Source organism: Mugil cephalus, chromosome 11 (assembly GCF_022458985.1).
Source record: "Mugil cephalus isolate CIBA_MC_2020 chromosome 11, CIBA_Mcephalus_1.1, whole genome shotgun sequence".
In the NCBI taxonomy this organism is placed as follows: domain Eukaryota; kingdom Metazoa; phylum Chordata; class Actinopteri; order Mugiliformes; family Mugilidae; genus Mugil; species Mugil cephalus.
The window spans coordinates 3,455,990-3,477,546 of record NC_061780.1 but is presented as its reverse complement, the minus strand read 5'-3'; the positions used below and the strand labels follow the sequence as shown (position 1 = coordinate 3,477,546).

General features: G+C 39.2%; 3 protein-coding genes across 3 annotated transcripts; 1 reads left to right on the top strand and 2 right to left on the bottom strand.

Annotated features, from left to right (window-relative positions):
* The first annotated feature begins 127 nt into the window (after positions 1-127).
* LOC125016332 (myelin-associated glycoprotein-like) lies at positions 128-6,981 on the top strand. The gene is made up of 12 exons (XM_047598769.1): positions 128-899; positions 1,003-1,030; positions 1,559-1,627; positions 1,750-2,112; positions 2,201-2,497; positions 3,197-3,454; positions 3,527-3,787; positions 4,547-4,813; positions 4,915-5,211; positions 5,306-5,396; positions 5,789-5,858; positions 6,086-6,981. The coding sequence occupies exons 3-12, from the start codon at positions 1,582-1,584 to the stop codon at positions 6,302-6,304; spliced, it is 2,169 nt and encodes a 722-aa protein (XP_047454725.1). The 5' UTR covers positions 128-899; positions 1,003-1,030; positions 1,559-1,581; the 3' UTR covers positions 6,305-6,981.
* si:dkey-24p1.1 (uncharacterized protein LOC556718 homolog) lies at positions 6,818-16,253 on the bottom strand. Its single transcript, XM_047598768.1, has 17 exons — positions 16,075-16,253; positions 15,191-15,259; positions 14,668-15,087; positions 13,787-14,065; positions 13,414-13,677; positions 12,955-13,239; positions 12,557-12,832; positions 11,691-11,975; positions 11,092-11,370; positions 9,587-9,850; positions 9,334-9,415; positions 9,185-9,248; positions 8,960-9,099; positions 8,699-8,756; positions 7,703-7,797; positions 7,573-7,624; positions 6,818-7,327 (listed from the first exon to the last, which is right to left on the bottom strand). Exons 2-17 carry the CDS (start codon positions 15,237-15,239, stop codon positions 7,109-7,111), a joined length of 3,111 nt encoding a protein of 1,036 aa, XP_047454724.1. The 5' UTR covers positions 15,240-15,259; positions 16,075-16,253; the 3' UTR covers positions 6,818-7,108.
* Positions 16,254-16,362: 109 nt separating this feature from the next.
* Positions 16,363-17,663, bottom strand: irgq2 (immunity-related GTPase family, q2). The gene has a single exon (XM_047599157.1). The coding sequence runs from the start codon at positions 17,661-17,663 to the stop codon at positions 16,524-16,526; it is 1,140 nt and encodes a 379-aa protein (XP_047455113.1). The 3' UTR covers positions 16,363-16,523.
* Positions 17,664-21,557: the final 3,894 nt, after the last annotated feature.

Here is a 21,557-nt window from a genome sequence, read left to right as displayed (position 1 = left end):
AGAGAAACTGGTACATTGTATGTTGTTATATGCATATCTGCCCCATCTGTGGTGCCTGCTCTATATTTTGAAGTGTAGGCCTCAGATAGAAAACCCACATGAAACTTTCCCCTCCCATACAGCTTCAAAGGCCAACATCTTTCACATGCTGTGACCCTTAACCTTTTAGTTTAGAGGTATTAGTTAAATATGCAACAAATTCAGCTCATCGCTCATGCTGCACTTAATCACAAAGATGTCTAATATTGCTCACCTAATGTGTTTTATCCTATTTGGTTTGAAAATACGTTCAGTGTTGAAACAATACCAGGCTGTAGTATAAAGACTTGATTTCAAGCAGCTTTTAGTTCAAGCAAGAGGATATCCCAGTAAGTATCTGTAAAAGGCCTGTGTGTTTTAGAGACTGTATATGGTGGATATGGAGGATGAAGGTGACTGGACAACAGAATCCCTAACTGGGCTGCACATTCAAACACAAGAGAGCTGTTTAACTGTTTATTTGGAGAATAGAACTACAAACTTACTGATGTGGCAGCATGGCAGACAGTAACAGAGGACCTGAACAAGATGCACCTTATATCACTTCCCCTGTGATGCATAACTCCTCCCCTCATCTCAGACACAAGATGTTTAACAGTATCTATATAGTCTAATTTAATCTAATCACCTAATCAATGTGCACTTTAATTTGTGTAATTTTTAACACAGATGTAGGTTGGAGACACCAAAGCTGTTTAAGTGTTTGAGTATTATACTTCCTCTGTGCAAAGTGACTGCAGTATCAAAAATCTGTTGTGCTCAGGGCCACTCCCCACACACAGCCGAGTGTGCCCTTCAGACACAGAATCAGTCTGACATGTGTCGCTTGTTGGATTATTACCACTGACCCTTAAATGCTGGTAAGCCTTGATTTGCGTCTTTGTTATAAGTTATTAAATTAGCTATCTATATATAACTCTACTCAGGAGCTGCGTCTAAAACTCAAATGTGTTTTTTCTTCAGTGAAGACGATTGAAGCGTTGGTTTTAAGGTGATTATTAATTTTTTAAAAACTAAACTCACTGTAATCACATAAAACATATTTAAATGTATCTGTATAGGGACATTTTTTTTTTTTTTTTTTTAGATTAGTCAGATGTGATGGTGGTAGTTCCAGTTTTGTATGTATCCAATATGTGCAAAAGGATTACAAAGCACAATTTGAATTAAAAAACTAAAGAGCAAAACATCTTCTCTCACTTATTATCATAGTTAACCAGTAGTACAGTATTGTTCCCATTTTTAGTAGTGAGACCAGCTATGGTAGCGTTATGGTGTACTACGAGGTGTTGTATTTGTAGATTCACCTTTTCATGGATAACTTTGAACAGACTAATATTTTCTTTGCAGTACTAACACTTTGACTATGATCTGTCAAAAACACTGGCCACAAAAATCAAAAGAATAATAATTAATATTACGTTGTGTCAGATTGACAAAAACTAGATCAGTTTTGTATTATTCTAGCTGCAATTTAACCAAGAAACAGAAGATAAATTGATGTGTGACCTCTCTCTAGGAGAATTAACTTGACAGGAAAGCATGGCAGGTGCTATACAGATTTTCTTCATATGCTGTCTACTTAAAGGTAGGACGTTGCACAATTAAAGGCTTTCTTTCATTTATTTATTTATTTATTGGCATTTATTCTGTATTTAAAAACACTGACACATTTGGATCCTCACTGAGCGTCCCTGGTATTCACCTCAGGTAGCTTATGCCAGCAGTGGGGAGCCGTCATGCCTCAGAATCTAGTCGCGGTGAGTGGATCCTGCATCATCATCCCTTGCGGTTTCAGCGTGCCCCCAGAATATGATCAGTTCCTAGATGATTCGTGTAGAGCTATTTGGAAGAGAGGCTGGACCCGAACACAGGTGTTTGATTCCAGCCTCACAGGAGCAAGCGCAAACTCCAACATTCTGCAGGGAAACCTGACTGGGATCCTCCGTGAGAAAGACTGCACCACTATCTTCAACAACCTGCCAGTAAACCAGTATGACTATTACTTCAGACTGCAGTGTGACAACTCGCTGAAGTTCAACTTTCAAACAAGTGTTCACATCAATGTTCAAGGTTTGTCATGTCCTGTTAACTCTCATACAAGCATACCAACATTTTTAGTTGTCTTAGCGGTGATTCTTGTCATCGTTTTCCTCCTCAGATTTCCTGCCCACACCCACTGTGACTTCCTCTGGCCTGGAAGTAGAAGAAGGGTCTCTGGTAACGTTGAGCTGCTCAGCTGTTGCTCCCTGTCCCACCCTTCCCCCGGTTCTCACATGGACATCGGACATAGGTGACACTGTGGAGGATATTGATGGTCAACTTGCCTCCTCTGTTATGAACTTCAACGCTTCGTACCTCCACAACGGACAGAAGTTCTCCTGCACTGCTCTCTACAACCGGCAGGCTGGGAACAGTGAGCTTGTGTATGAAAAAAGTTTGACTCTGCGTGTTCTTTGTGAGTATGTTACTGGCATTGTCTGAGATTCGATATAATCTCTTTTATTCTCATCCACTTGAATACAGTGGCACTCCCAAAATAACGGATTTGACCCAGAACTGCAGAATCTGTGCAGAATAACTTTATGATTTCATTAACTTTAATAAATGCAGACTTGATGACTGGTAAAAAGTGAAACACCAAACACATTTTAAATATCAAAGGTGGGTTGCTCACTAACCCCAGGTTGGAGGTACGATTGCTGGTTGCTCCCAGCATTGTGTATCTTTTTAAATATTATTCTGAACAAGTGGTTCCTTTAACCACTGATGTGTCCTACATTTAGGAACTGATCGGTTCTGTTTTGTACTGCCAGGATGTATTTATTCCAACCAGTGCGAAACAGTCTGATCTGATCCAGAGCTGACATGGTTATTAGGTACTAATAGAGAAAAGCTAAGATAAACTCAGTTGAGTTGCATTCTGACAAAGTTTGTGAGTTGCCAGTATACACACTGCAGCGCAAGGTATTCCTTAAGGAGTTGGAGAATTCTGGCTGTGTAGGTTACAGGGTTTTGGTTCCTTAAAATAATCTGACATCTGAATTTGAGGCAATTGTTCTCTGTTTAAGCTACATCCTGCCAAAGTCTCTCAGTGTAATTTGTCAGGGTTTCTTCGAGTGTTGACTCCATGGTCGGGTATGTCACATATTCGCAGATCCTCCAAATAATACCTCAGTCAGTTACCCTGGTCCTGTAAAAGAAGGCAGTTCCGTCACTCTGACTTGCAACACTAACGCGAATCCAGCTGTGGACAACTACACCTGGTACAAAGTGGATGGAGAGCAGGAGGCAGCGATGGGTTATAAGAAGAGACTCTCCACCACAGTCTCAGAAGTGGACAGCCAGTTTTACTGCCAAGTCAGTAACAGATATGGGACCCAGAACTCCTCTGTCACTCAGATAGACGTGCAGTGTAAGTCACACATAAACACATATGATTCATATTGGCTGACAGCATCCACTGAACCCATCTTTGGTTTTCCAGTCTCTCCCAAGGACACAACAGTAGTGGTTGAACCCACTGGTTCAGTTCTGGAGGGAAGCTCTGTTCATCTGTTCTGCAGGAGCCGAGCCAACCCACCTGTCAGCAACTACACCTGGTACAGAGGTGATGAATTGGACATGGAGCCTGGGCCCACCTTAGTGATTGACGGTGTTAACCCCAGCCATGATGGTAACTACCACTGTGCAGCAAGAAATGACCTGGGAGAAGAAACTTCAGCAAAGGTTCTACTTGACATTCAGTGTAAGTTTGTACAACACAGAAAAAACATTGATGAGTAAAAACAACATCTCTGTACATTTCCAGTCTGCTCGTGTGCTGAATATGTCTCTACTGTATATCCAGCTGTGCTCACCCAAACATGGGCACGGGCCAAGATTAGTTCACGGTGCATCACTCGTGTCTGGAGCACAGACAGTGACTCATTGTCGTGTTGCGTGACAGCCTCAAAATCCTTTCTGTGTCAGTGGTCCATCATGACTGAGCTCTGCTGTGTCCACATATGTTGTGCTAATCCATGTGTGTATGCTTTGTTCAGTTTGTGTCTTCATTAGGATGTCATCTCAAGAAAAGACACAGAAAACAGAGGCAGTGGTCCCACTTTAAGAAAAGCGTACTAAAAATTGACTGTGGACCAATTGGCTTTTGATTTCTATAATGTCAGTTGTGTAACCCTGGCTCCATTGGAAAACCTTTTCACGTGCTTTTCATTTGCATTATGAAAGTAGTGTATGCTCTATCATATTTGAAAGAACATGAATATGGAATTCATTGTAACTGCCGGGGGCAGAAATTGTACGCAAGATGAGGTTCCTTGATTCATGCTTTTCTTGATTTGTACAAGTTGCTCTAGAGCTTTTATGCCATCACAAGATCCTCATCAGCAGACGGAGTTATCATGTATTGTATAGATGTTCAATCAACCATTTTTCTTAGGACTTTAAAGAGAGTTTGGTCCAAGTAACAACACATCCGGACCTACAGTAGTATAATTTCTTACAGATCCCCCTAAGAACACTACGGTATCCGTCGAGCCCTCTGGTCCAGTGCCAGATGGCAGCTCTGTGACTTTGACTTGCACAAGCATCGCCAATCCAGCTGCAGTCAACGTCACCTGGTTCAGAGTGGCTGGAAGACAGAAGGAGGTGGTGGGCGTTGATCGAGACCTTACCTTCAATGTGACCAAACTCTCAGAAGATCATTATTACTGTGAAGCTCTGAATGTCCACGGATCTGAATACTCGGATCCTGTCAGCATTGATGTCACATGTGAGATATACACATATATATATATTTATGCAAAAATGTTATTATTCCCAATAACTTGTGACTAAGCATGTAAAAATAGCCAGTTACCTCCTCTGTCTCAGTTGCTCCAGAGATACTGTCTTCTTCTCGCTGCGTCAAGATTTTATCCCTGATCCGATGTTCGTGCGACAGCCAGGCGAACCCACTTCCCTCCCTGGTTTGGGAACTAGGCGGGGAACCTGTCAATCATTCTGCAAAAATCCCAATCAGGGAGGTAACCCTGAAAAGCATGAGAACAAGGAGCTCCATCACCCTGTACCATCTGGACGGAGACCTGCCCTTGCTGGTGTGCCTCAGTATCAACCCACTGGGTCTGGATAATCTGGCTTTCAATGTGTCCTCCAGTGAAACTCAGCTAGGTAGAACACTTAGAGGAATCTTCAAGATTCCATTGCATTTGTTGCGCGGTTGATTTGTTTTACCCACTGATAAGGGTTTGTGGGGACTTTTCAGGCATCCATACTGTGTCTCTGCTGATCGGTTGTGCAGCGGGAGCTCTGGGGATGCTGCTGCTGTGCATCCCACTTCTGCTTCTGCTATGCAGGTGAGGAACAAAGAAACGGCTGAAAAGGCCATTGCTAAAATTGTGACATTTACTTCTTTGTCCGGAAATCATTATGTGGATGTCAGAGCTTCTAGGAGCAAAAATATGTATGTGCAGAGCTGACACAAAATGTTTTTACAGGAAATCTTTCTTAAAAGGTTTGGGTTGCACATATACATGAAAACTTGTTCGGAAGCCTTTCAGCGTACACACACACTTTAAGTTTGGATAAACTTATGAAATGAACAATGTCTGCATACTCATAGGTCCTGGATTTTTCCTTGGAAAAAAGTTACAGTACACACAATTTATTATTATTTTATTTATTATTACTATTATTTTTTTTTGTGCATCTTAAAATATATTACTAATCCTTTGTGTCTTTGATTTAGTAAAATGAAAGGCAACCTCTCACTTGATAAGAGACTGGTGGACACTTCAGAATTTTTAGCCACCAATGAGGTGAGTTTGTGTCCATGCATCATATTTACATTTGTGAACAGATTACAGGAACCTTCCAGCACCTTTGTTGTAGTTCAGATGGTTGCCAGTGTATGTATAGTAAATGACAATAATAAACACGCTCTAACTCCATGATACAGGATTGTATGTTGTAAACTGTGTCTCTCTGATGTAATTTGAAATATGATATACACTGAATGAAGCACAATTCTTTGGTTTCCTTGTAGACCAACTCATCACAAGTCGATGTTGTTTATGCCAATAAAACCACCCTGGAGGAGGAAGGAGGTAAAGAAGACTCTCTCCACTACGCCCACGTGGACTTTGCTAAACTCCAGACTAGATCAGATGGCAATCTCAGAGAAGGTGAGATCAGAGATGGGATATCCAAGACAGTAGAGTACGCTGAAGACCGCTTGCAGTGCAATGGAGGAGATGCAAAATAGATAGAAACACTGGCAGACATTCATTTGGGACAAGATAATGTTGATGGAGCAGGTTGGTGAAAAGGTAATTGCTTAGCCTGGGGAGAGTTCATATCAGAAAGACAGGACTGGTGCTATGTGTAAACATCAGCAGGTGCTGAGCTGGGAATTCGAGCACAAAAAAAATAAAATGAAATGGAGGTAAGAGCTGCCTTGAAGGAAATGCTTCCATCCACCTCTCGACTGTGTCAAATCACCTCTCAAATCTTTTGTGTCTCTTTACTGAATAATGCTTATCAAGACTGTAAACAAAATTTGAAATACGTACAGATATGAGAGCAAACCTGTATGCCGAGGTTAAATCTACTAAAATCTCTTTATGTCTGAATTGTTCCATTAAACTACATGTGATTCACAACTATAGATAATAGATATATAAAAAAGTATTTGAGTGATTTTTTTTTTTTTTTTTTGAAGTACTATTTATATTGCTAACTGGCTAAATGCAGACTGAAAGGAGCAGGTACAATGATACTTGTTTAACATTTTTTTTTATTGATAACTTTGTGTTTTAGGTAAAATACATAAATATGTCTACATTTATTTTAAAAAAAAAGCAATTGCAACTGGAGTAAAAAAAAAGCTAAAGCAGATTATGAAATACAACTTTATACATACAGGTGCTGTAACATATATCAGAAAAAAATAACTGGCATTTTGTCATATTTTTATGTACATTTATCCAGACACAATTTACTGTACTAACCCTGGTGATTGTTTATGAACATATTTTAGGATATCCTTGAAGGACAGAAATATCTTAACTCAGATTTTGACCTCGGAGTATTCAGTCTCCTCTGCAGAGCTGCTGGAGAGTCTGTTAGCTCTCTGTTGTCCAAACTTTGGCTTAAAGATCACCTGTGAATAGTTGACCGTCACTTCTTCATCACTGGTGTCCGTGTCGTCGGACTCATACAGACTAGGAGGTCTGGCTGCACATGCTGCACTAACGTTCTCGTAGTCCCCCAGATTTTCTTGTTCTTTCTGGAGTATAGAAGAGAAAGTGACAAGTGTTGCGTGTCTGGATTTGATGCATAGCGGAAAACATGAAACACATTAGATTCTTCTGAGAACCTGAACGTTTCCTTCATTTAACTTTTGCTCGTCACAGAGATTGATTGTTTTTTTTAACACATGCTATAATACAGTACAAATATTTATTACCACACAGGACGAGATTTTACAATACTACAATGTCATTTAAAAAATGTAGTTTAGACCTTTCTAACCTCTTCTGATGAATTCGACTTTGACACTCGAGCATACACATCTTCTGGTGTCCTACAAAAACAAATTATCATCAAATCCGGCATGTGATAATACATTTCTTATTATCCTGTTACAGGCAAAACATCTCACTTTTGCTTATTCACAAACTGTAGAGAAGCATAGTTGAGAGAATCGCTCTCCGTGTGTCCTCCATTCGTTATCTTTGGCTTTTGTGCAGAGGGAGCCTGAGCAGATGCAGACGGAAGACATCAGTGAATGTACAATAGAAACTGAAACAGTTCATTCATGTTTTAAATTCAAGGCTGTAGGTTGTCCATTCATTCACTGACTCTACTGACAGGCGTCTGTTGACAGCAACAACACACAGAGGGAAAAAACAACACTGGAGCAGTCAGAGACTCATCTGCTTGTCTGAAATAGAGGATAGTAATGACTTTACTGAAGAACGCTGAGGACAATGCAGATGTTTACACAGCAGTTGTGAGGATGATTATCATTGGAGTGATGTTAGAGTTATGTGTTAGAGTGAAATTGTATGAAGCCTCTGACGTCCATAAAGATGATTTCTGATTAAATGATTACAATTATTGTCATGTAGCGTTCCCAAGAGAAAAAAAAAGAACAAGAAAATAATTTTAGGATTATGCAGTGATTAAAAAAATGAAATAGAAATGATTTAATTGTAAGGTACTGGTAAAATTGGGTGTAAATTAAGTAAGAATGTGTATAAACTATTATTAAAATGATTTTTTATTGGAATTTCAGATTCTAATTCTTTTGATTGTGTTGCTGTGACTGTGACTGCTTTTAAAATAAGCTCCATTACACTGAAGACGAGCAGTCTGGAGGAACACTTCAAGAGACCCTGAAAGACCCTGAATTTCAGACACAATTCCTTAAGCAATGTCTCATACATTTTTAATCATCCTACATATTTTTGATATGCATATTTTCAACACAAGTTGTGATAGCAATGAAAAATTTAAAACTTCCTCCAGAGCAACAGAGGATACTTTGTGACTGTTTGCATTATGTGGTAGTCACATAAATATACTCTGCCATGTTGCTGTATTTTCCTTTTTAACATGGGTGCTGTGAAGCTTGCTTTCAATTTTATTAACTCACCTGTTGTCCTTTAGGTAAATTCACAGTGCAGTAAACAGTGTTGATGGGAAGGGCAGGCCTGAGTGAACGACAGTGACGTTATGACTAAGAACACAGTCATTAATGGAAAATAATGAATAACAGGGAAGTCTCTTGTGCCACTCATATCTGAATAACTGTAAATGGATGCTTTGCCTAATAATGAGCTGCAGCATCCCGCTCTCAGTCCAACAGAGCGTTCTTTGTGCTGGGCAGAGACAGTATGTGTGGCTGCTGTCTTACGTTCTGTCTGGATGAGGCTGCCATTGTTGGCCCCTTGCACGGCATGGCTGGTCTGGTAAGAGGTCATCTCTGCTCCTGGAAGGCTCAACCAAACGAGTCTCATTCATCTGATTAATGCTCCTTTTTCGATTCCACCAAGCCTAAGTCAGTTTACACACACACAAAATGGTAACTTCAGTCTAAGTTTAGTATAGAGGAAGTAAAAGTAAGAGTCAGAGTCATTACCAGAAAACCAAAACAGGGCCATGTGTTCACAGTTGGCCGTCGTCTGGATTTGTTTGTCCTCTGTCTAAAAACAAATTAGTATGATCTTGGTTAGACAGTTCACTTACACATGACAAGTCTGTGATATTTTTCAGGCTTTCATACTTTACCTGCATACTAAGAACATTAAAAGTGGAAAGAGCAAAATAAAACAAGACAAAAAGAAGAGCTTCACGACCTTCATGGCACTGTCTGTGGTTACAAGAGACAGAGCATCAGTGTAAAATATGACTTTTGGACAAACAGTTTCGCAACAGAATTATCATACATATATATATAAATGTGTTTCAGCCTGATTGAAAACACAAAAATGCTATGCAGGTTGAAAAAAAATACACAGCACAGCACACGTAGTTTACTCACCATCAAACGGAATGACTACTTCTGACTCTTTGCTGCTTATCTCATTTTTTGCAATGCAGTAGTACTCTCCCAGTTGTTGTGTTGACTCTTCCACTGTAATGTTCTGTCCATTGCTAAGCTTAGTGCTGCCCATCTCCACTTTATTGTACCATGAATATTCGACTGGAGGATAGGAGTGACTGCTGCAACTCAGAATCACAAAACGTTTCCCATCAACCCGCTGCTGCACTGGACCTTGAGTGATCTTTATGTGTTTTGGAGCATCTGAGCAGAGAAATGTACAGTGAAAGAAAGAGAATCAGGGAAAAATTCTTTCAGCAGCTGAACATTAAAGCAAGTGCTGAAGTGATAAAAGAAGTGCAATTCCTTGAATTGGCACTTCACAGGCACCAAAAGTGAATTGATCTCCACAGACCTCCATGTCAAAATGCCTGAATCCAAAATCGTTTTTGGTTTCTATAGCTTATTTCTTCATTCATGACACAGGGGATGAACTTTTATGCACATGACAGGTGGGTGCCTTTACAGGTTGCTAGCTTTTTGCCTGGGCGTCGCCTCACACCCTCTGTTTGTGAATTGAGAGGAGTCAGAAAATGGCAGGAGGGCGACCAGAGGCACTGGCCTCTTCAAAACTTCAGGAAACCGTTGGGTTTGGCTGTAGAGAACGGTGTGTCTATATGTTAAACCTGCTTTATGTGAAAAGTAGAAGAAGAATGGCACTCTGGCAAACCATTAGACTGTCCACAAACTTAACTCAAGTTTGACAAAAAAACACAGCAAATATGCAACATTTCTAAACAACATGGCCAAAGATATCCTAATTGTTTTTACATTTAGCTTTAAAGTGCAGTTATGTGACATGATTCTATTCAAATGTATATATGCTGTTTTAAGTGTCTGTGACACAATCCACATTTTTGCTGTAATCCTCAGATAATATCAGTACAAAATATAGCAAATTGACAGGAAAGAAATCTAAATTATTAACTTTGCAAACACATTTATCATGGGAGAAAATAATGGATGTAAACTATGGTATTAAGCTCCTCCCACACATGTCCTCTATTCTCTTCTCTCTCACACAGAGCACCTATCCTCTACATTTTTTTCTTTTCTGGCACCGAACTCCTCCTTTCTAATTTCTCATCTAATTTCTGATCTATTCCTGTGTGTGCAGTTCTGTGCTACTACTGTATAGCTTGTTAACTGATGTTAACTGTGTGTTCCTCTCTCTGTCTGTATGATTGATGTTTGTTTGCTCTGGGAGTTTCAGACCGGATTTTCTAAAGTGTCCAGAGACAATTTGTATTGTTACTGATGCTATGTGAATAAAATGCAGTTGAACTGAACTGAATTAATCGGGATACATGTTTAAACTGTTACAAGTTTGAGCTGTGGTCTTACATTCATTTCTATACAGTTTGTATTTGGAACATAAACAATTAAATAGTTTCTTTCTCTGTGTAATTCATCCATAACCATCACAAGTACATTGGTGTACTCACACTTGACTTTAATCTCAACTTGCTGTGATTTATTACGTCCAACTTCATTTGCGACTGTGCAGCTGTACAGTCCGCTGTCCGAGGGACTGGCAGACTGCACAGAGAAAGAAGCCTGATGAGCGTCTGGGATGGGTTCATCCTTCCCATTAGTCATCTTTGTCCAGGTGACAAAAGTCATGTTTGGGAAGGAATTTGCTCTGCAGTTCAGGGTGAAGTTCTGGTTTTCGTTCACAACAAAACCAGACTGACTGGCTTCTACTTTCACCTCTTTGGGAGCATCTGCATTTAACACAAAGATATTATTAATAAAATTTAGATTACTGTGGTTTCTGTATTGTCTATACAGCAGCTAAATTCTGTTTCCTCAGCAGTAAGAAAAAAAAAAACGAAGTAAAAGTAACAACTATCAACTGACGTTTTGTGTTAACAAAAATTATTTTCAGAATAGATAATCTGCTGCATGAGAAATTGCGAATGTTTTAAATTCATGTGTAGACGGACAAATTGGCAATACTTTTAAATGTTACTAATAATATAAAAGGAAGCCATGGAAAGGAAAGTTTTGATTTTGATGTGTGATTAAGAAGAAGATCACCCACATTTCACCACCAGTTTCCTGTGCATGCTGTTGTTTGTTCCTAGGTTGTTTGAGGCTTCACACTTATAAACGCCTGCGTCGGTTGAAGTCACTGTAAATGTATGCTGGTAAGTATTTGGTTTTCCGCTGACGGGCCGTAGGATGACGGGCTGTAAATTTTTCCCTCCTGACAATCTTTTAAAGATGAAATTTGATTTTGGGTTGCTTTCAGCAGTGCAGTTGACAGTCATGTTCTGTCCTTCCGTGACCAGGCTATCCATAGACAGGTTGACTTTCGTAGGAGGAACTGTGAAGAGGAAGCAACTATGAGCTTGATTGTTTTGGAAGTTTCTGAGTCTGGCATTTGTCAAAAAATATTAGTGCACCTCTGATGTCCACCTGGCAGTAAGTTAGCTTAGCAAACAGAGATGCAGCAAACCCAATGAAACAACTAGATTCCCTCCGCCTGTCATCTGTATCATACTGGCATCATATATTATTGTTTAATCCATATAAAAGGTGAAGTGTAAAAAACATAATCGGCTATTTTACACAAGGTTGTCTTGAACCTTCTCTTGTTTTCTGCCTGACACTTCTTGTCAAAAGGCATGTTACACTCTGGCTTTTGTATGGATGAAACAAATGGGCTAAGCTACAATGTGAATGACTGGAAAGTGTTAGTGAGCAGAGCCATCTTCATTCATGCTCCCTTCAGCTAAGCAACATTGAATCTAAATCTCTGAATTAATGATATTACATTTTTAAAAACAAATGAATAAATAAAAAAAAAGAAAGTGATGATGCAATTTTGAAGCGATCAGGTATCAAGGCAGATTTTTTAAACTTGATGCAAAAGTGCACAGAAACTAGCAGAACACAATTACTTACACAGTACTTGTATGCATTCTGGCTTGCTTATATTCCCTTTACCAACTTTATTTGATGCATTGCATATGTAGCATGCTTCATCTGTTCTTTGAACCAACATCGTCCAGCTTGTTATGGCTGTCCACTGTGAAGGGTCAGTCTGTTTGAAACTGTACAAGGATTTCTCTACATCATTTGGATATGCATCAGTATTGCATTTGAATGTGACACTGCTGCCAACTGTCACCATGTTGTTAACAGCACCCTGGACGGAAATTCTGGTGTTCATTGGCTTGTCTGAAAAAAAAAAAAAAACACTTTCAGTGTTGTGTTTGTTGGTGACACAGATGTATTTATCTCTTCTACATCGTCACTGTCATCACCATATCCACTTTAGCACAAGGAGACGCAATACTTACATAAAACATTAAGCTGACGTCCCTGTGATGTTCTTGAACCCACAGTGTTACTGGCTTCACATGTGTAGAAGCCACTGTCTTCAGGCTTTATGCTTTTGATATGATAGGCATCTGTATGTGTATAAACAAGAGTTGAACCTTTATACCAGTTAAATGTGTGAGGCGGTGGGTTGGCTCTAATCACATTACATATAAGAGCAACTGTATATCCTTCTCCAACTTCATAGCGTTTGTCATCCGAAAGCTGTGTCTCTGGTTGAATCAGTATCTCGACATCGGGACAATCTTAACAAAAAAAAAAGAAAAAAAAAAAGAAAAAAATGATAGAACAGCACATTTTTAGGTTGACTCTCTGTAACAAATCATGCAGAGTTAATCAAAAAAGCACACACTGTAATATTCTCATTCAAATCTTTACATATTACATTAGAAATGATCTGAAATGAATCAAATACTTACATTGTACATCAATTGTGACTACATTTGATTGCTGCTCTCCATGTTCGTTTTTAGCTTGACAATAGTATGATCCATTCAGTGAATCGTTGATTGATCCGATTGTCCAATTGGCCCCTGAAAACACATTTTTGTGACCGCCATGTCCTACTTTAAACCAAGTGAAGATGACTGCAGGTGTCCCTCTGGCAGAGCATGTGAAAGTCACAGGCTCTGCCTCCTTTGGAGTGTTGGAGCTTATCACAGCCCGTATGCCTTTAGGAGGATCTAGAAGAAATCAGCCTAAATCAGCAACAATGCAGTAGTATTGAAAGAACAAGATTTGAGCTTTAAGACCAACTGAACACAGTGGACCACATTCCTAACGTGAACTTACATTCAACAGTCAGGGTGATATTCTGAATCAGATATTTGTCGATGGTATCTTGAGTTTGACATGACAACACTCTCCCGTTGTCCTCCCAGGTGGCGTTAAAGCTGTGTGTGATGACTTTGAACTCCTCTGAATTCTTCTGAAGATTGTGTGGCAGCGGTGGTGTCAAACCCTGAATTTGTAGGCTTGAAGGACATGAACTCAAAGTGGCACATCTGAGGGTTATCGTGTTATTTTCCGTCACAACAGGCTGCTTCTCAAACGTGATCGGGCATGGGTTGTCTGAAATTTGAAAGGAAAACAGCACAAAATACAAATAAGAGTTAAATGTCTTGCTCAGAGTCTTTTCATATAATAGAATACATACAGTACTTAGTTCCACAAAACCAGCCAAACTAACGAGTTTCTGGGATCAGGCTAAAGCTTGAAACACACTAATTGAAACTTTCTTTTTCTTGTAGAAAATGTGTGATCTTATACATTTATCACAAAGTTAAAATTGTAATTGTGGGGTGAGGTGAGGTGAGGTGAGGTGAGGTGAGGTGAGGTGAGGTGAGGTGAGGTGAGGGGGCATCCAGCGCACCGTAAATTGAAGCAACAGCCCTCACTGCGGTAACTGCACCTCTCTCATCCCAGTGCCTCTTGTCTCTCTTACATCGAACCAATAAAAACATAAAATGCCCCCAAAATATTTTTTCATTTATTTATTATTTAACTTATTCCATAATTCTTCCTCAAAATAAAATGTGCATTAAAAATGTGCATTTTTTTTCTCAATATCATTTTATTGAATCTTAAAATGTTATCACTGTACTTTCAGCATGTTTGCACATTTTACTATGTATTTTGTTATTGTCTTTGAGTATTCAGATATTTGTACTTACCCACTACTGTGAGATTGGCCTCTGGCTTAGTAGCCCATGTATTACATTTATTTTGTTTGTCCACATATCTAAAAGAATAGTTTCCGCTGTCTGTTTTATTCAGATTGCAGATCAAAATACTGCATTGCGAATAATCATAAATGCGTGCTGGAATACTCTTCCAACTTGAAGAGTCAATATATGTTGTTCGGTTTGCAAAGTCTGGACTGACGGGACGTTCGGACTCTTGACTACTGTATATAATGGTGGCGTCAAAATCTTTCTTTGTCATATTATATACTGGATCTTTCATCCAAAACCAGTACGTTTGTCCATTATTAACAATAGATTTTGTGACTTTGCATATGATTTCAACGCAGGACCCCTCTTTAGCCGTCAGCTGAGTGGGTTCTAGTGTGAAGGGGTTTGGGTTGTTGCAACCTGCAGTAGAGAGAAAACAAGTGGAACAAGACAAGTGTTAAATGTGACTTTAATGTGAATGCTAAGAGAGAACATTATTATAGTGGAGTTATGAAATACCTACCTTTTGCTATGGCCAGGAAAAACAACCAGCAGACTGTACGAACCCTCATTTTCACATATGACTAACTCTCTGCAACAAAAACAGAGCAAAGAAAAAGTACAACATGTGTATAGGAGTGTGTATCTGCGTGTGTGTGTGAGAGAGAGAGAGATCTTGCTTTGTCGGTGCAGCTACTCTAGATATGTCTTCCTTCCTCCTCTTACGACCGACTACAGTATTTTACGTTGTCTTATTTTATCATTATCTCATCTTCCTCACAACCAAAGCAGCACAGCTCTTGATTTGATTACATTTCAGCATAGAGTGCCTTACATCTACGATAGTATTGTGTTCTGTCATTTGTTCTAACATTTGTCACTGAGTTAGTTACACTATGAAAAATTTAACTTTTGGAAAAACTTGACACGCCACACATCACATATTTAGAATTCTAATGATAAAGTGGACTTATTTAGTAGTAAGTATTCTGAAATTTTAAATACAACATAAAGATAAATGCGGTGTCTTATTGTACAGCAGACTTCGTAGTTAGTTTTTCAGGATGAAACCGAATCCATGTCAGTAATAATTTTAGATGTATTTTGTTACTTTAGAATGTTTCTTTCAAACTCAAATCTCAACTCCGACAGAAATTATACCGTTATAATACTCAAGATGAGCACGTATGTGTGCATATCATTAGCCTAGCAGCATTATTGTCTAAGTTATATTTAAAAGTTTTTGGAAAAAAAGACAAAAACTGCAATTAATATTGTAACAGTAAATCAGAAAATGATTTGTGTTATGGCTAATGTTATTAGGCTAACAAAATGTATCTCAGTTAAGTATTCTGTCAAATAGGAGTTATTTTAGAACAAAAGATACAAAATAATGTTTGCTCTTACCTTAGCGGGTGTATCCTATCTGGAGTCACAATCAGAAAAAGGAAGTTTTCACAGTTGACTTAACAGCTTGACAATAATTTGCATGCCCGACCATGCAAGCAAGAGAACGATTTCTTTAATAGTTCATGTAATGAAGGTGAAATAGAGTTTTTTGTTTCTTAACAGGCAAGCTGTTGTATATGAGCAGGAGAACCTCCTCTCACTTCCTCTTTTAACTCTAAGCCCCTTCTATTCAGGATATGCGGGTGATGTGTCTTAAACAAGCACACGGAAGTTTACAGTTTTTGTTTTTTATTTGCAGATTTGCAGAATTTATGCATATCAAATCTATGTTGTTCTTTTGCACTAAGAGTGAAAACTGTATCAAAAGATTTGAGAAACGTTCTCTGTGAGTGTTGCACATGACCACAGATAAACAGGAAATATCTCAAAGACAAGAGCATTTGATTTTACTTCCCCCCTCCTAAAGCAACAGTCACTATCTTCTCAGCATCAGCAGCCATTTCATCAATAGCACCATTTAAGGCTTGCAGCATGGCAGCGAAGGAGCGGCTGGCAGAACGAGCGTGTCTAGGCATCGCCATCTCCAGCAGCTTCGACGAAGCCGCGGCCAAGTCCTTCTCTGCTGCCGCCAGACGTTTTTTCACCTCCCCTTTGGTGACGTCCACTGACAGTACACAAGTCCGCATCCCTTTGAGTTGCGCGGGTTCTGCGCCTCGTTGTCGGGCTAGTCGCTCAACCGATTCATCATCTAGACACAGAGATAACTGCGCTTTTGTCAGGATCCGCACTGCTACACTTGAGTCCACCATAGATGCCACCAGGGGAACGGGAATAGCTGAGACCCCACCAGATAGCGAGGCAGCTGCCCATACCAGCGCTTTGAATGCCTCCTTTTTCTGGGTGACCAGCGTTGAGGTAAGCGTTGGAAGAGCCAAAAGAAGGGAATGGGCTCGGATTTCTGGAAGGTTGTTGCTCAGGTCTGCCAGAAGGTCAGGGAAGTCAAATTTCTCTAGAGTTGAGGGTCTGACCAGGTAGACTTTGGGCTGTGTCAATCCGTGAGATATCAGCATGTTCAAGCTGGTTTTCTTCTTGTCTTCCAGGCTTTTCTCTGTGTCTTTCACAGAAGCTAGGAGTACGAAGTACACAATTTGTCGCTGCAACGAACGGGCCTCCAAGAAAACCTCCGCGCTGTTTAGCTGGGGTGTCTGTGTGAATGCCATAAAGACAGCACTGTAGCGGAAGAACTTTACTCTGTCCATGTATCCCTCTGGTTCAAACGGTGACATGGTTGGTACAGGCGGAAGGTCCCATAGACGGAAGTCAGGGTGTTTCGGACTAGGGTACCCAGCAACTTCCTCAGGGGCAACGGGGGAAGGAGAAGGAACTGCTCCCTCATCACCAGGGCCAAGGCCACGGAGAGAGTTCATGAATGAAGCTTTCTCATCCCCACGGTCCCCCACCACAGCTAAATTAATCCTGCTGATTAGGAGATCTTCCACTGCATCCTTAACGTCTGACAACTTGTTGTTCTCTATGGACTCTTTGAGGGTCTCAAGGAGGTTTAGGCCTCTGAAGACATCAGCCATCGCTGCAAACATGTGGAAAATGCAGTTAATGTCAAAAGAGTTAATTATTATGGATCATATGAATAATTGTAGCGAAATATTAACATCTATAATTAATGAATAATTTAGGCGCTCATGTTAGCATATATCTGTTTGTTATGCACACATACATTTTAACACAAAAGACTAAATGGCAAGAAAAATAAAACCGAAGTACATTTAAAATTATTTCTTCGTCTGGTTATTTATTTCACAATCCCTAGATTTATCAAAGGATAAACAGAATACTCAACTGTCATTGCACCAGATAACTACCTCAATAAATCTAGTAGCTGCATTTTTCTTACTGCTGCACAGTTGTTGCATTCAAATTACTTTTAGATTTACTTTTTCTTCAGTAAAGGATTTTGACCAACACCAACAACTACTAAAAGCATTGGCGGAAAAATAACTATCACCAGCTAACGATCCTAAAATAACCAGTTGCTTTAGTTTCCACTGAACTATTCTACACAACACTTACCTGTATGTCTGGACCATGAGCAGCCGTCTGGTTGAAATGTGTTGCTGATTCTCAGGTGGATCTATTTAAGGTGTCTGTCCAGCTAGTGGAACATTCTAATCCAGTAAGCTCAGCAATAATCCACAATCAGTTTAAGCACATACATGCGTACTGCGAGTATATGTAGAGCTCCCAGGTGTTACAAGAATGCATACACCTTCACAAGCACATAACACACATACAGTGTGGTTTTTAGGAAGACATTACTCAGGAAGCAGCAGCATGTATTGTTCAACACCGTTTACATTGGTAGTTAGTAGTAGAAGCAGACAGTGAAATTCCTCACCAATAAGCACAAGAGGGATGGATGAAACTTATACTGTTGTGTGGAAAACTGTTGGCACAACACAAGTAAACACAAAATGCAGCTTTTAAATGATTTATTTTTTAGTATTAAGGACAGAAAAAAAAAAAATCTAATCCTATATGGCCGTGTGTGAAAAAGATTTTGCCCCAAATGTTAAAACATAACTGTGGCTTATCAAATCTGATTTCAATTCCTCTAGCCACACCCAGGCCTGATTACTGCCACACCTGTTATCTATCAAGAAATCACACAGTGGGGAACCTTCCCAGGAGTCGCCAGCTGCCCAAGACTAGCCCAGGAGAGCAGCGACAACTCATGCAAGAGGTCACAAAAGACCCCACAACAACATCCAAAGAACTGCAGGCCTCGCTTTCCTGCAGTTCTTTGGATGTTGTTGTTGTGTCATTGTTCATGACTCCACCATAAGAAAGAAACTGGGTTAAAATGGCCTCATGGCAGAGATCAAGACCAAAACTCTAAGACAGTTACAATAACTTAAGTTTTCTTGTGCAATACTCAAGTGCAATATCATGTCCTCACATGTACTTTAACTACAATGTCACATTTAATCAAATTGTCACTTTTAATTTTTATCCACTTGTAACCAGGGTTAGTTAAACCCCAGTTAATTGTAGTTGCTTTGGAAATGTATTTTTATATGATCTATTTATGTTCTAAATGTTTCCCTCAAAATTAAATGCATGACTATTTTTCAGAAGAGTGGAGCAGTAAAAACATCTTCTCCTATAAAAAAAAAAAAAAAAAAACTGAGGTTTAACAGAGGTGGCAGTTGTTGAGCGCTGTTTTCAGTGAGCGAAAAGCTGACAGGTGTGTGCATCGTACTTTAGCGCAAATCTTTGCAAGTCCACTGACCGATGCATGGTGCGTGTGTAGATGTGAGAAGAGAAAAAAGAGGAAAAGTTAGAATTGAAATGATAAAAAACTCAGAAGTCATGAAACTAAACGAGAAGAGACTATCAGCGACCTGCGAGTTCGAGTAGGACGACGTAAACTGTGTAAACAATTGATTTCCCGGTGAGTAACGATCGATGTTTACATTAGCATGCTAATTTGCTATCAGAGTGCTAAACACTGAAAATAACTTAAGTTAGCCTTGAACTCTCTCTAAAACCAGTCGGGATAAACTCGAAACAGGTTGGAATAATGTATTAGTGTCAGAAGACTATGTTTTGTGCTTTATGAATCTTGTGTTGTTATTTTTATTACTGTGAGTGAAACTCTTGATAGTAGGCTTGGTGAAGGCTAATGTAATCAGTGTTAGGTCTCGGCAGAAAAAAATTCATGCAGCTAAGCTAGTGAGTGTGTTAAGTTAAAATGGTGTTTTGTACTGTTGTGAATAGTAAAGTTAATGTAATTCATGTGAATAATATGAGTTATGTTAAAAAAGAGAGGGGGGGAAACAGAGTTATTTTTGAAATGTTTATGTGAATTCATGTTTTGGTTACTATGAGTTAAGATAGATATTAAAAATTCATGGAAAATGGTAGTAGAAGAAAAGTGAAATTTACACTGAGAAGTAGTACATTTATTTATTTACATTCGAGTTGACCTTTTTATTATGGACTAAATGAGATAATTTTCCTGCATGGTTGTGTAGGCTGTTTTTTTTTTTGAGTCCTTCGCCTGGGTCCTCAGTCCTTGGTTCCTACCCTGTCATCCATCCCCATCTCCATCCCAGTGGCTACTTTCCCTTGGACGTGAGGTCATCCATATCTCCATCCACATCTTCATCTTCACCGTGATACTTACCATTGGACGTTCACTGTTAAAGAGGGCGGTAGGACTTTGAGTGCACTCGTTTTATTTTATTTATTTGGGCCCATTTTTTCCATTTTTTTCCTAGTTTTTTATTCATTTGAACTTTTGGGACAGTTTGCTTTTCAGTACCTGAGATCTCAGAGGTTTTTGTTACTTGTATTTTATATATTTTTTTTGTATTTTGGGTTCAATTGTGGTTGAAAGATCTTTGTATAATATACCTCCTTTAAACTTTCAGTCTGTTGTGTGTTATTTGGGGTAGACATTACAGATCTAAATCAAAATTTAGTTGAGTAGATACCAGTAGTCTCCTCATCGAGTCTAGAGTTAGAGTTGGTCCTCATTTCCTGTTTGATATTAACCCTGTCTTAGAGTGACAGGTGCAGGGAGGGGTTACACACTCTTCACTTTATTTCTTTGCCATACTTTATCTGCTGTTATACATTTTTTTTTTACATGCCCTTTATATTATTCTCAACAGTTCATGTCACTCTTCTGTTACTGGCAGCAGGCCTGCCATTGTACATAATATGGTGTTTTTTGCCCAAACCACTTTTGTTATTTTATTATTTGTGTTTTTATTCTCTTGCTCTTATTTTATGTGCCGCTCTTCACCCTCCTAATTGCCCTTCGGGGATAAATAAATTTTTTTCTGGTTCTGATTTTCTGATTTTGAAACCACTGCTGAGCAAAAAGAACGTAAAGGCTTTGGAAAAATACTCTGGACTGATGAGACAAAAGTTGAACTTTTCAGAAGGTGTGTGTTTCATTACATCTAGTGTAAAATTAACACAGCATTTCAGAAAAATAACATCTTACCAACAGTAAAATCTGGAGGTGGTAGTGTGATGGTGATGATCCAATACACAGCAGCAAGTCCACCTCTGAACGGATGAAGAGTTAAATGAAGGCTTTGAGGTTATATTTGACTAATATTTAAATTGGTTTGATGATCTGAAACATTTAAGTGGGACAAACATGCAAACAAATAATGAAGAAATCAGAAAGAAGGTCACACCACTTAGAACTTAACTGTAACTTAGAATATGGTAAATTAGAACCCTAAAAAGATGCATCTTTTACTGACATTGACTCATCTTAATGATGAGGAAGGTTTGGTGAGGTCTATCGTTCTTGCTAAACTGAACTTAAGATGCAGGTGTAAACCAGTAATTTAAAGGTCTAACTATACCACACTACCACAGAAGTGTACCTCTAGATAACACATATAATGTTTTAATATTTCTTGTATTAATAGTTCTGTTAG

Excerpts from the sequence above, each read along its gene's own strand:
- si:dkey-24p1.1 (XM_047598768.1), bottom strand. The coding sequence starts at position 15,239 with ATGAGGGTTCGTACAGTCTGCTGGTTGTTTTTCCTGGCCATAGCAAAA. Across the intron at positions 9,416-9,586 it reads AGTAGTCATTCCGTTTGATG|ACAGTGCCATGAAGGTCGTG; the intron begins GTGAGTAAACTA and ends TTGTAACCACAG. Across the intron at positions 9,249-9,333 it reads TTAATGTTCTTAGTATGCAG|ACAGAGGACAAACAAATCCA; the intron begins GTAAAGTATGAA and ends ATTTGTTTTTAG.
- irgq2 (XM_047599157.1), bottom strand. The coding sequence starts at position 17,663 with ATGGCTGATGTCTTCAGAGGCCTAAACCTCCTTGAGACCCTCAAAGAG.
- LOC125016332 (XM_047598769.1), top strand. The coding sequence starts at position 1,582 with ATGGCAGGTGCTATACAGATTTTCTTCATATGCTGTCTACTTAAAG. Across the intron at positions 3,455-3,526 it reads CACTCAGATAGACGTGCAGT|TCTCTCCCAAGGACACAACA; the intron begins GTAAGTCACACA and ends TTGGTTTTCCAG. Across the intron at positions 5,212-5,305 it reads CTCCAGTGAAACTCAGCTAG|GCATCCATACTGTGTCTCTG; the intron begins GTAGAACACTTA and ends GGGACTTTTCAG.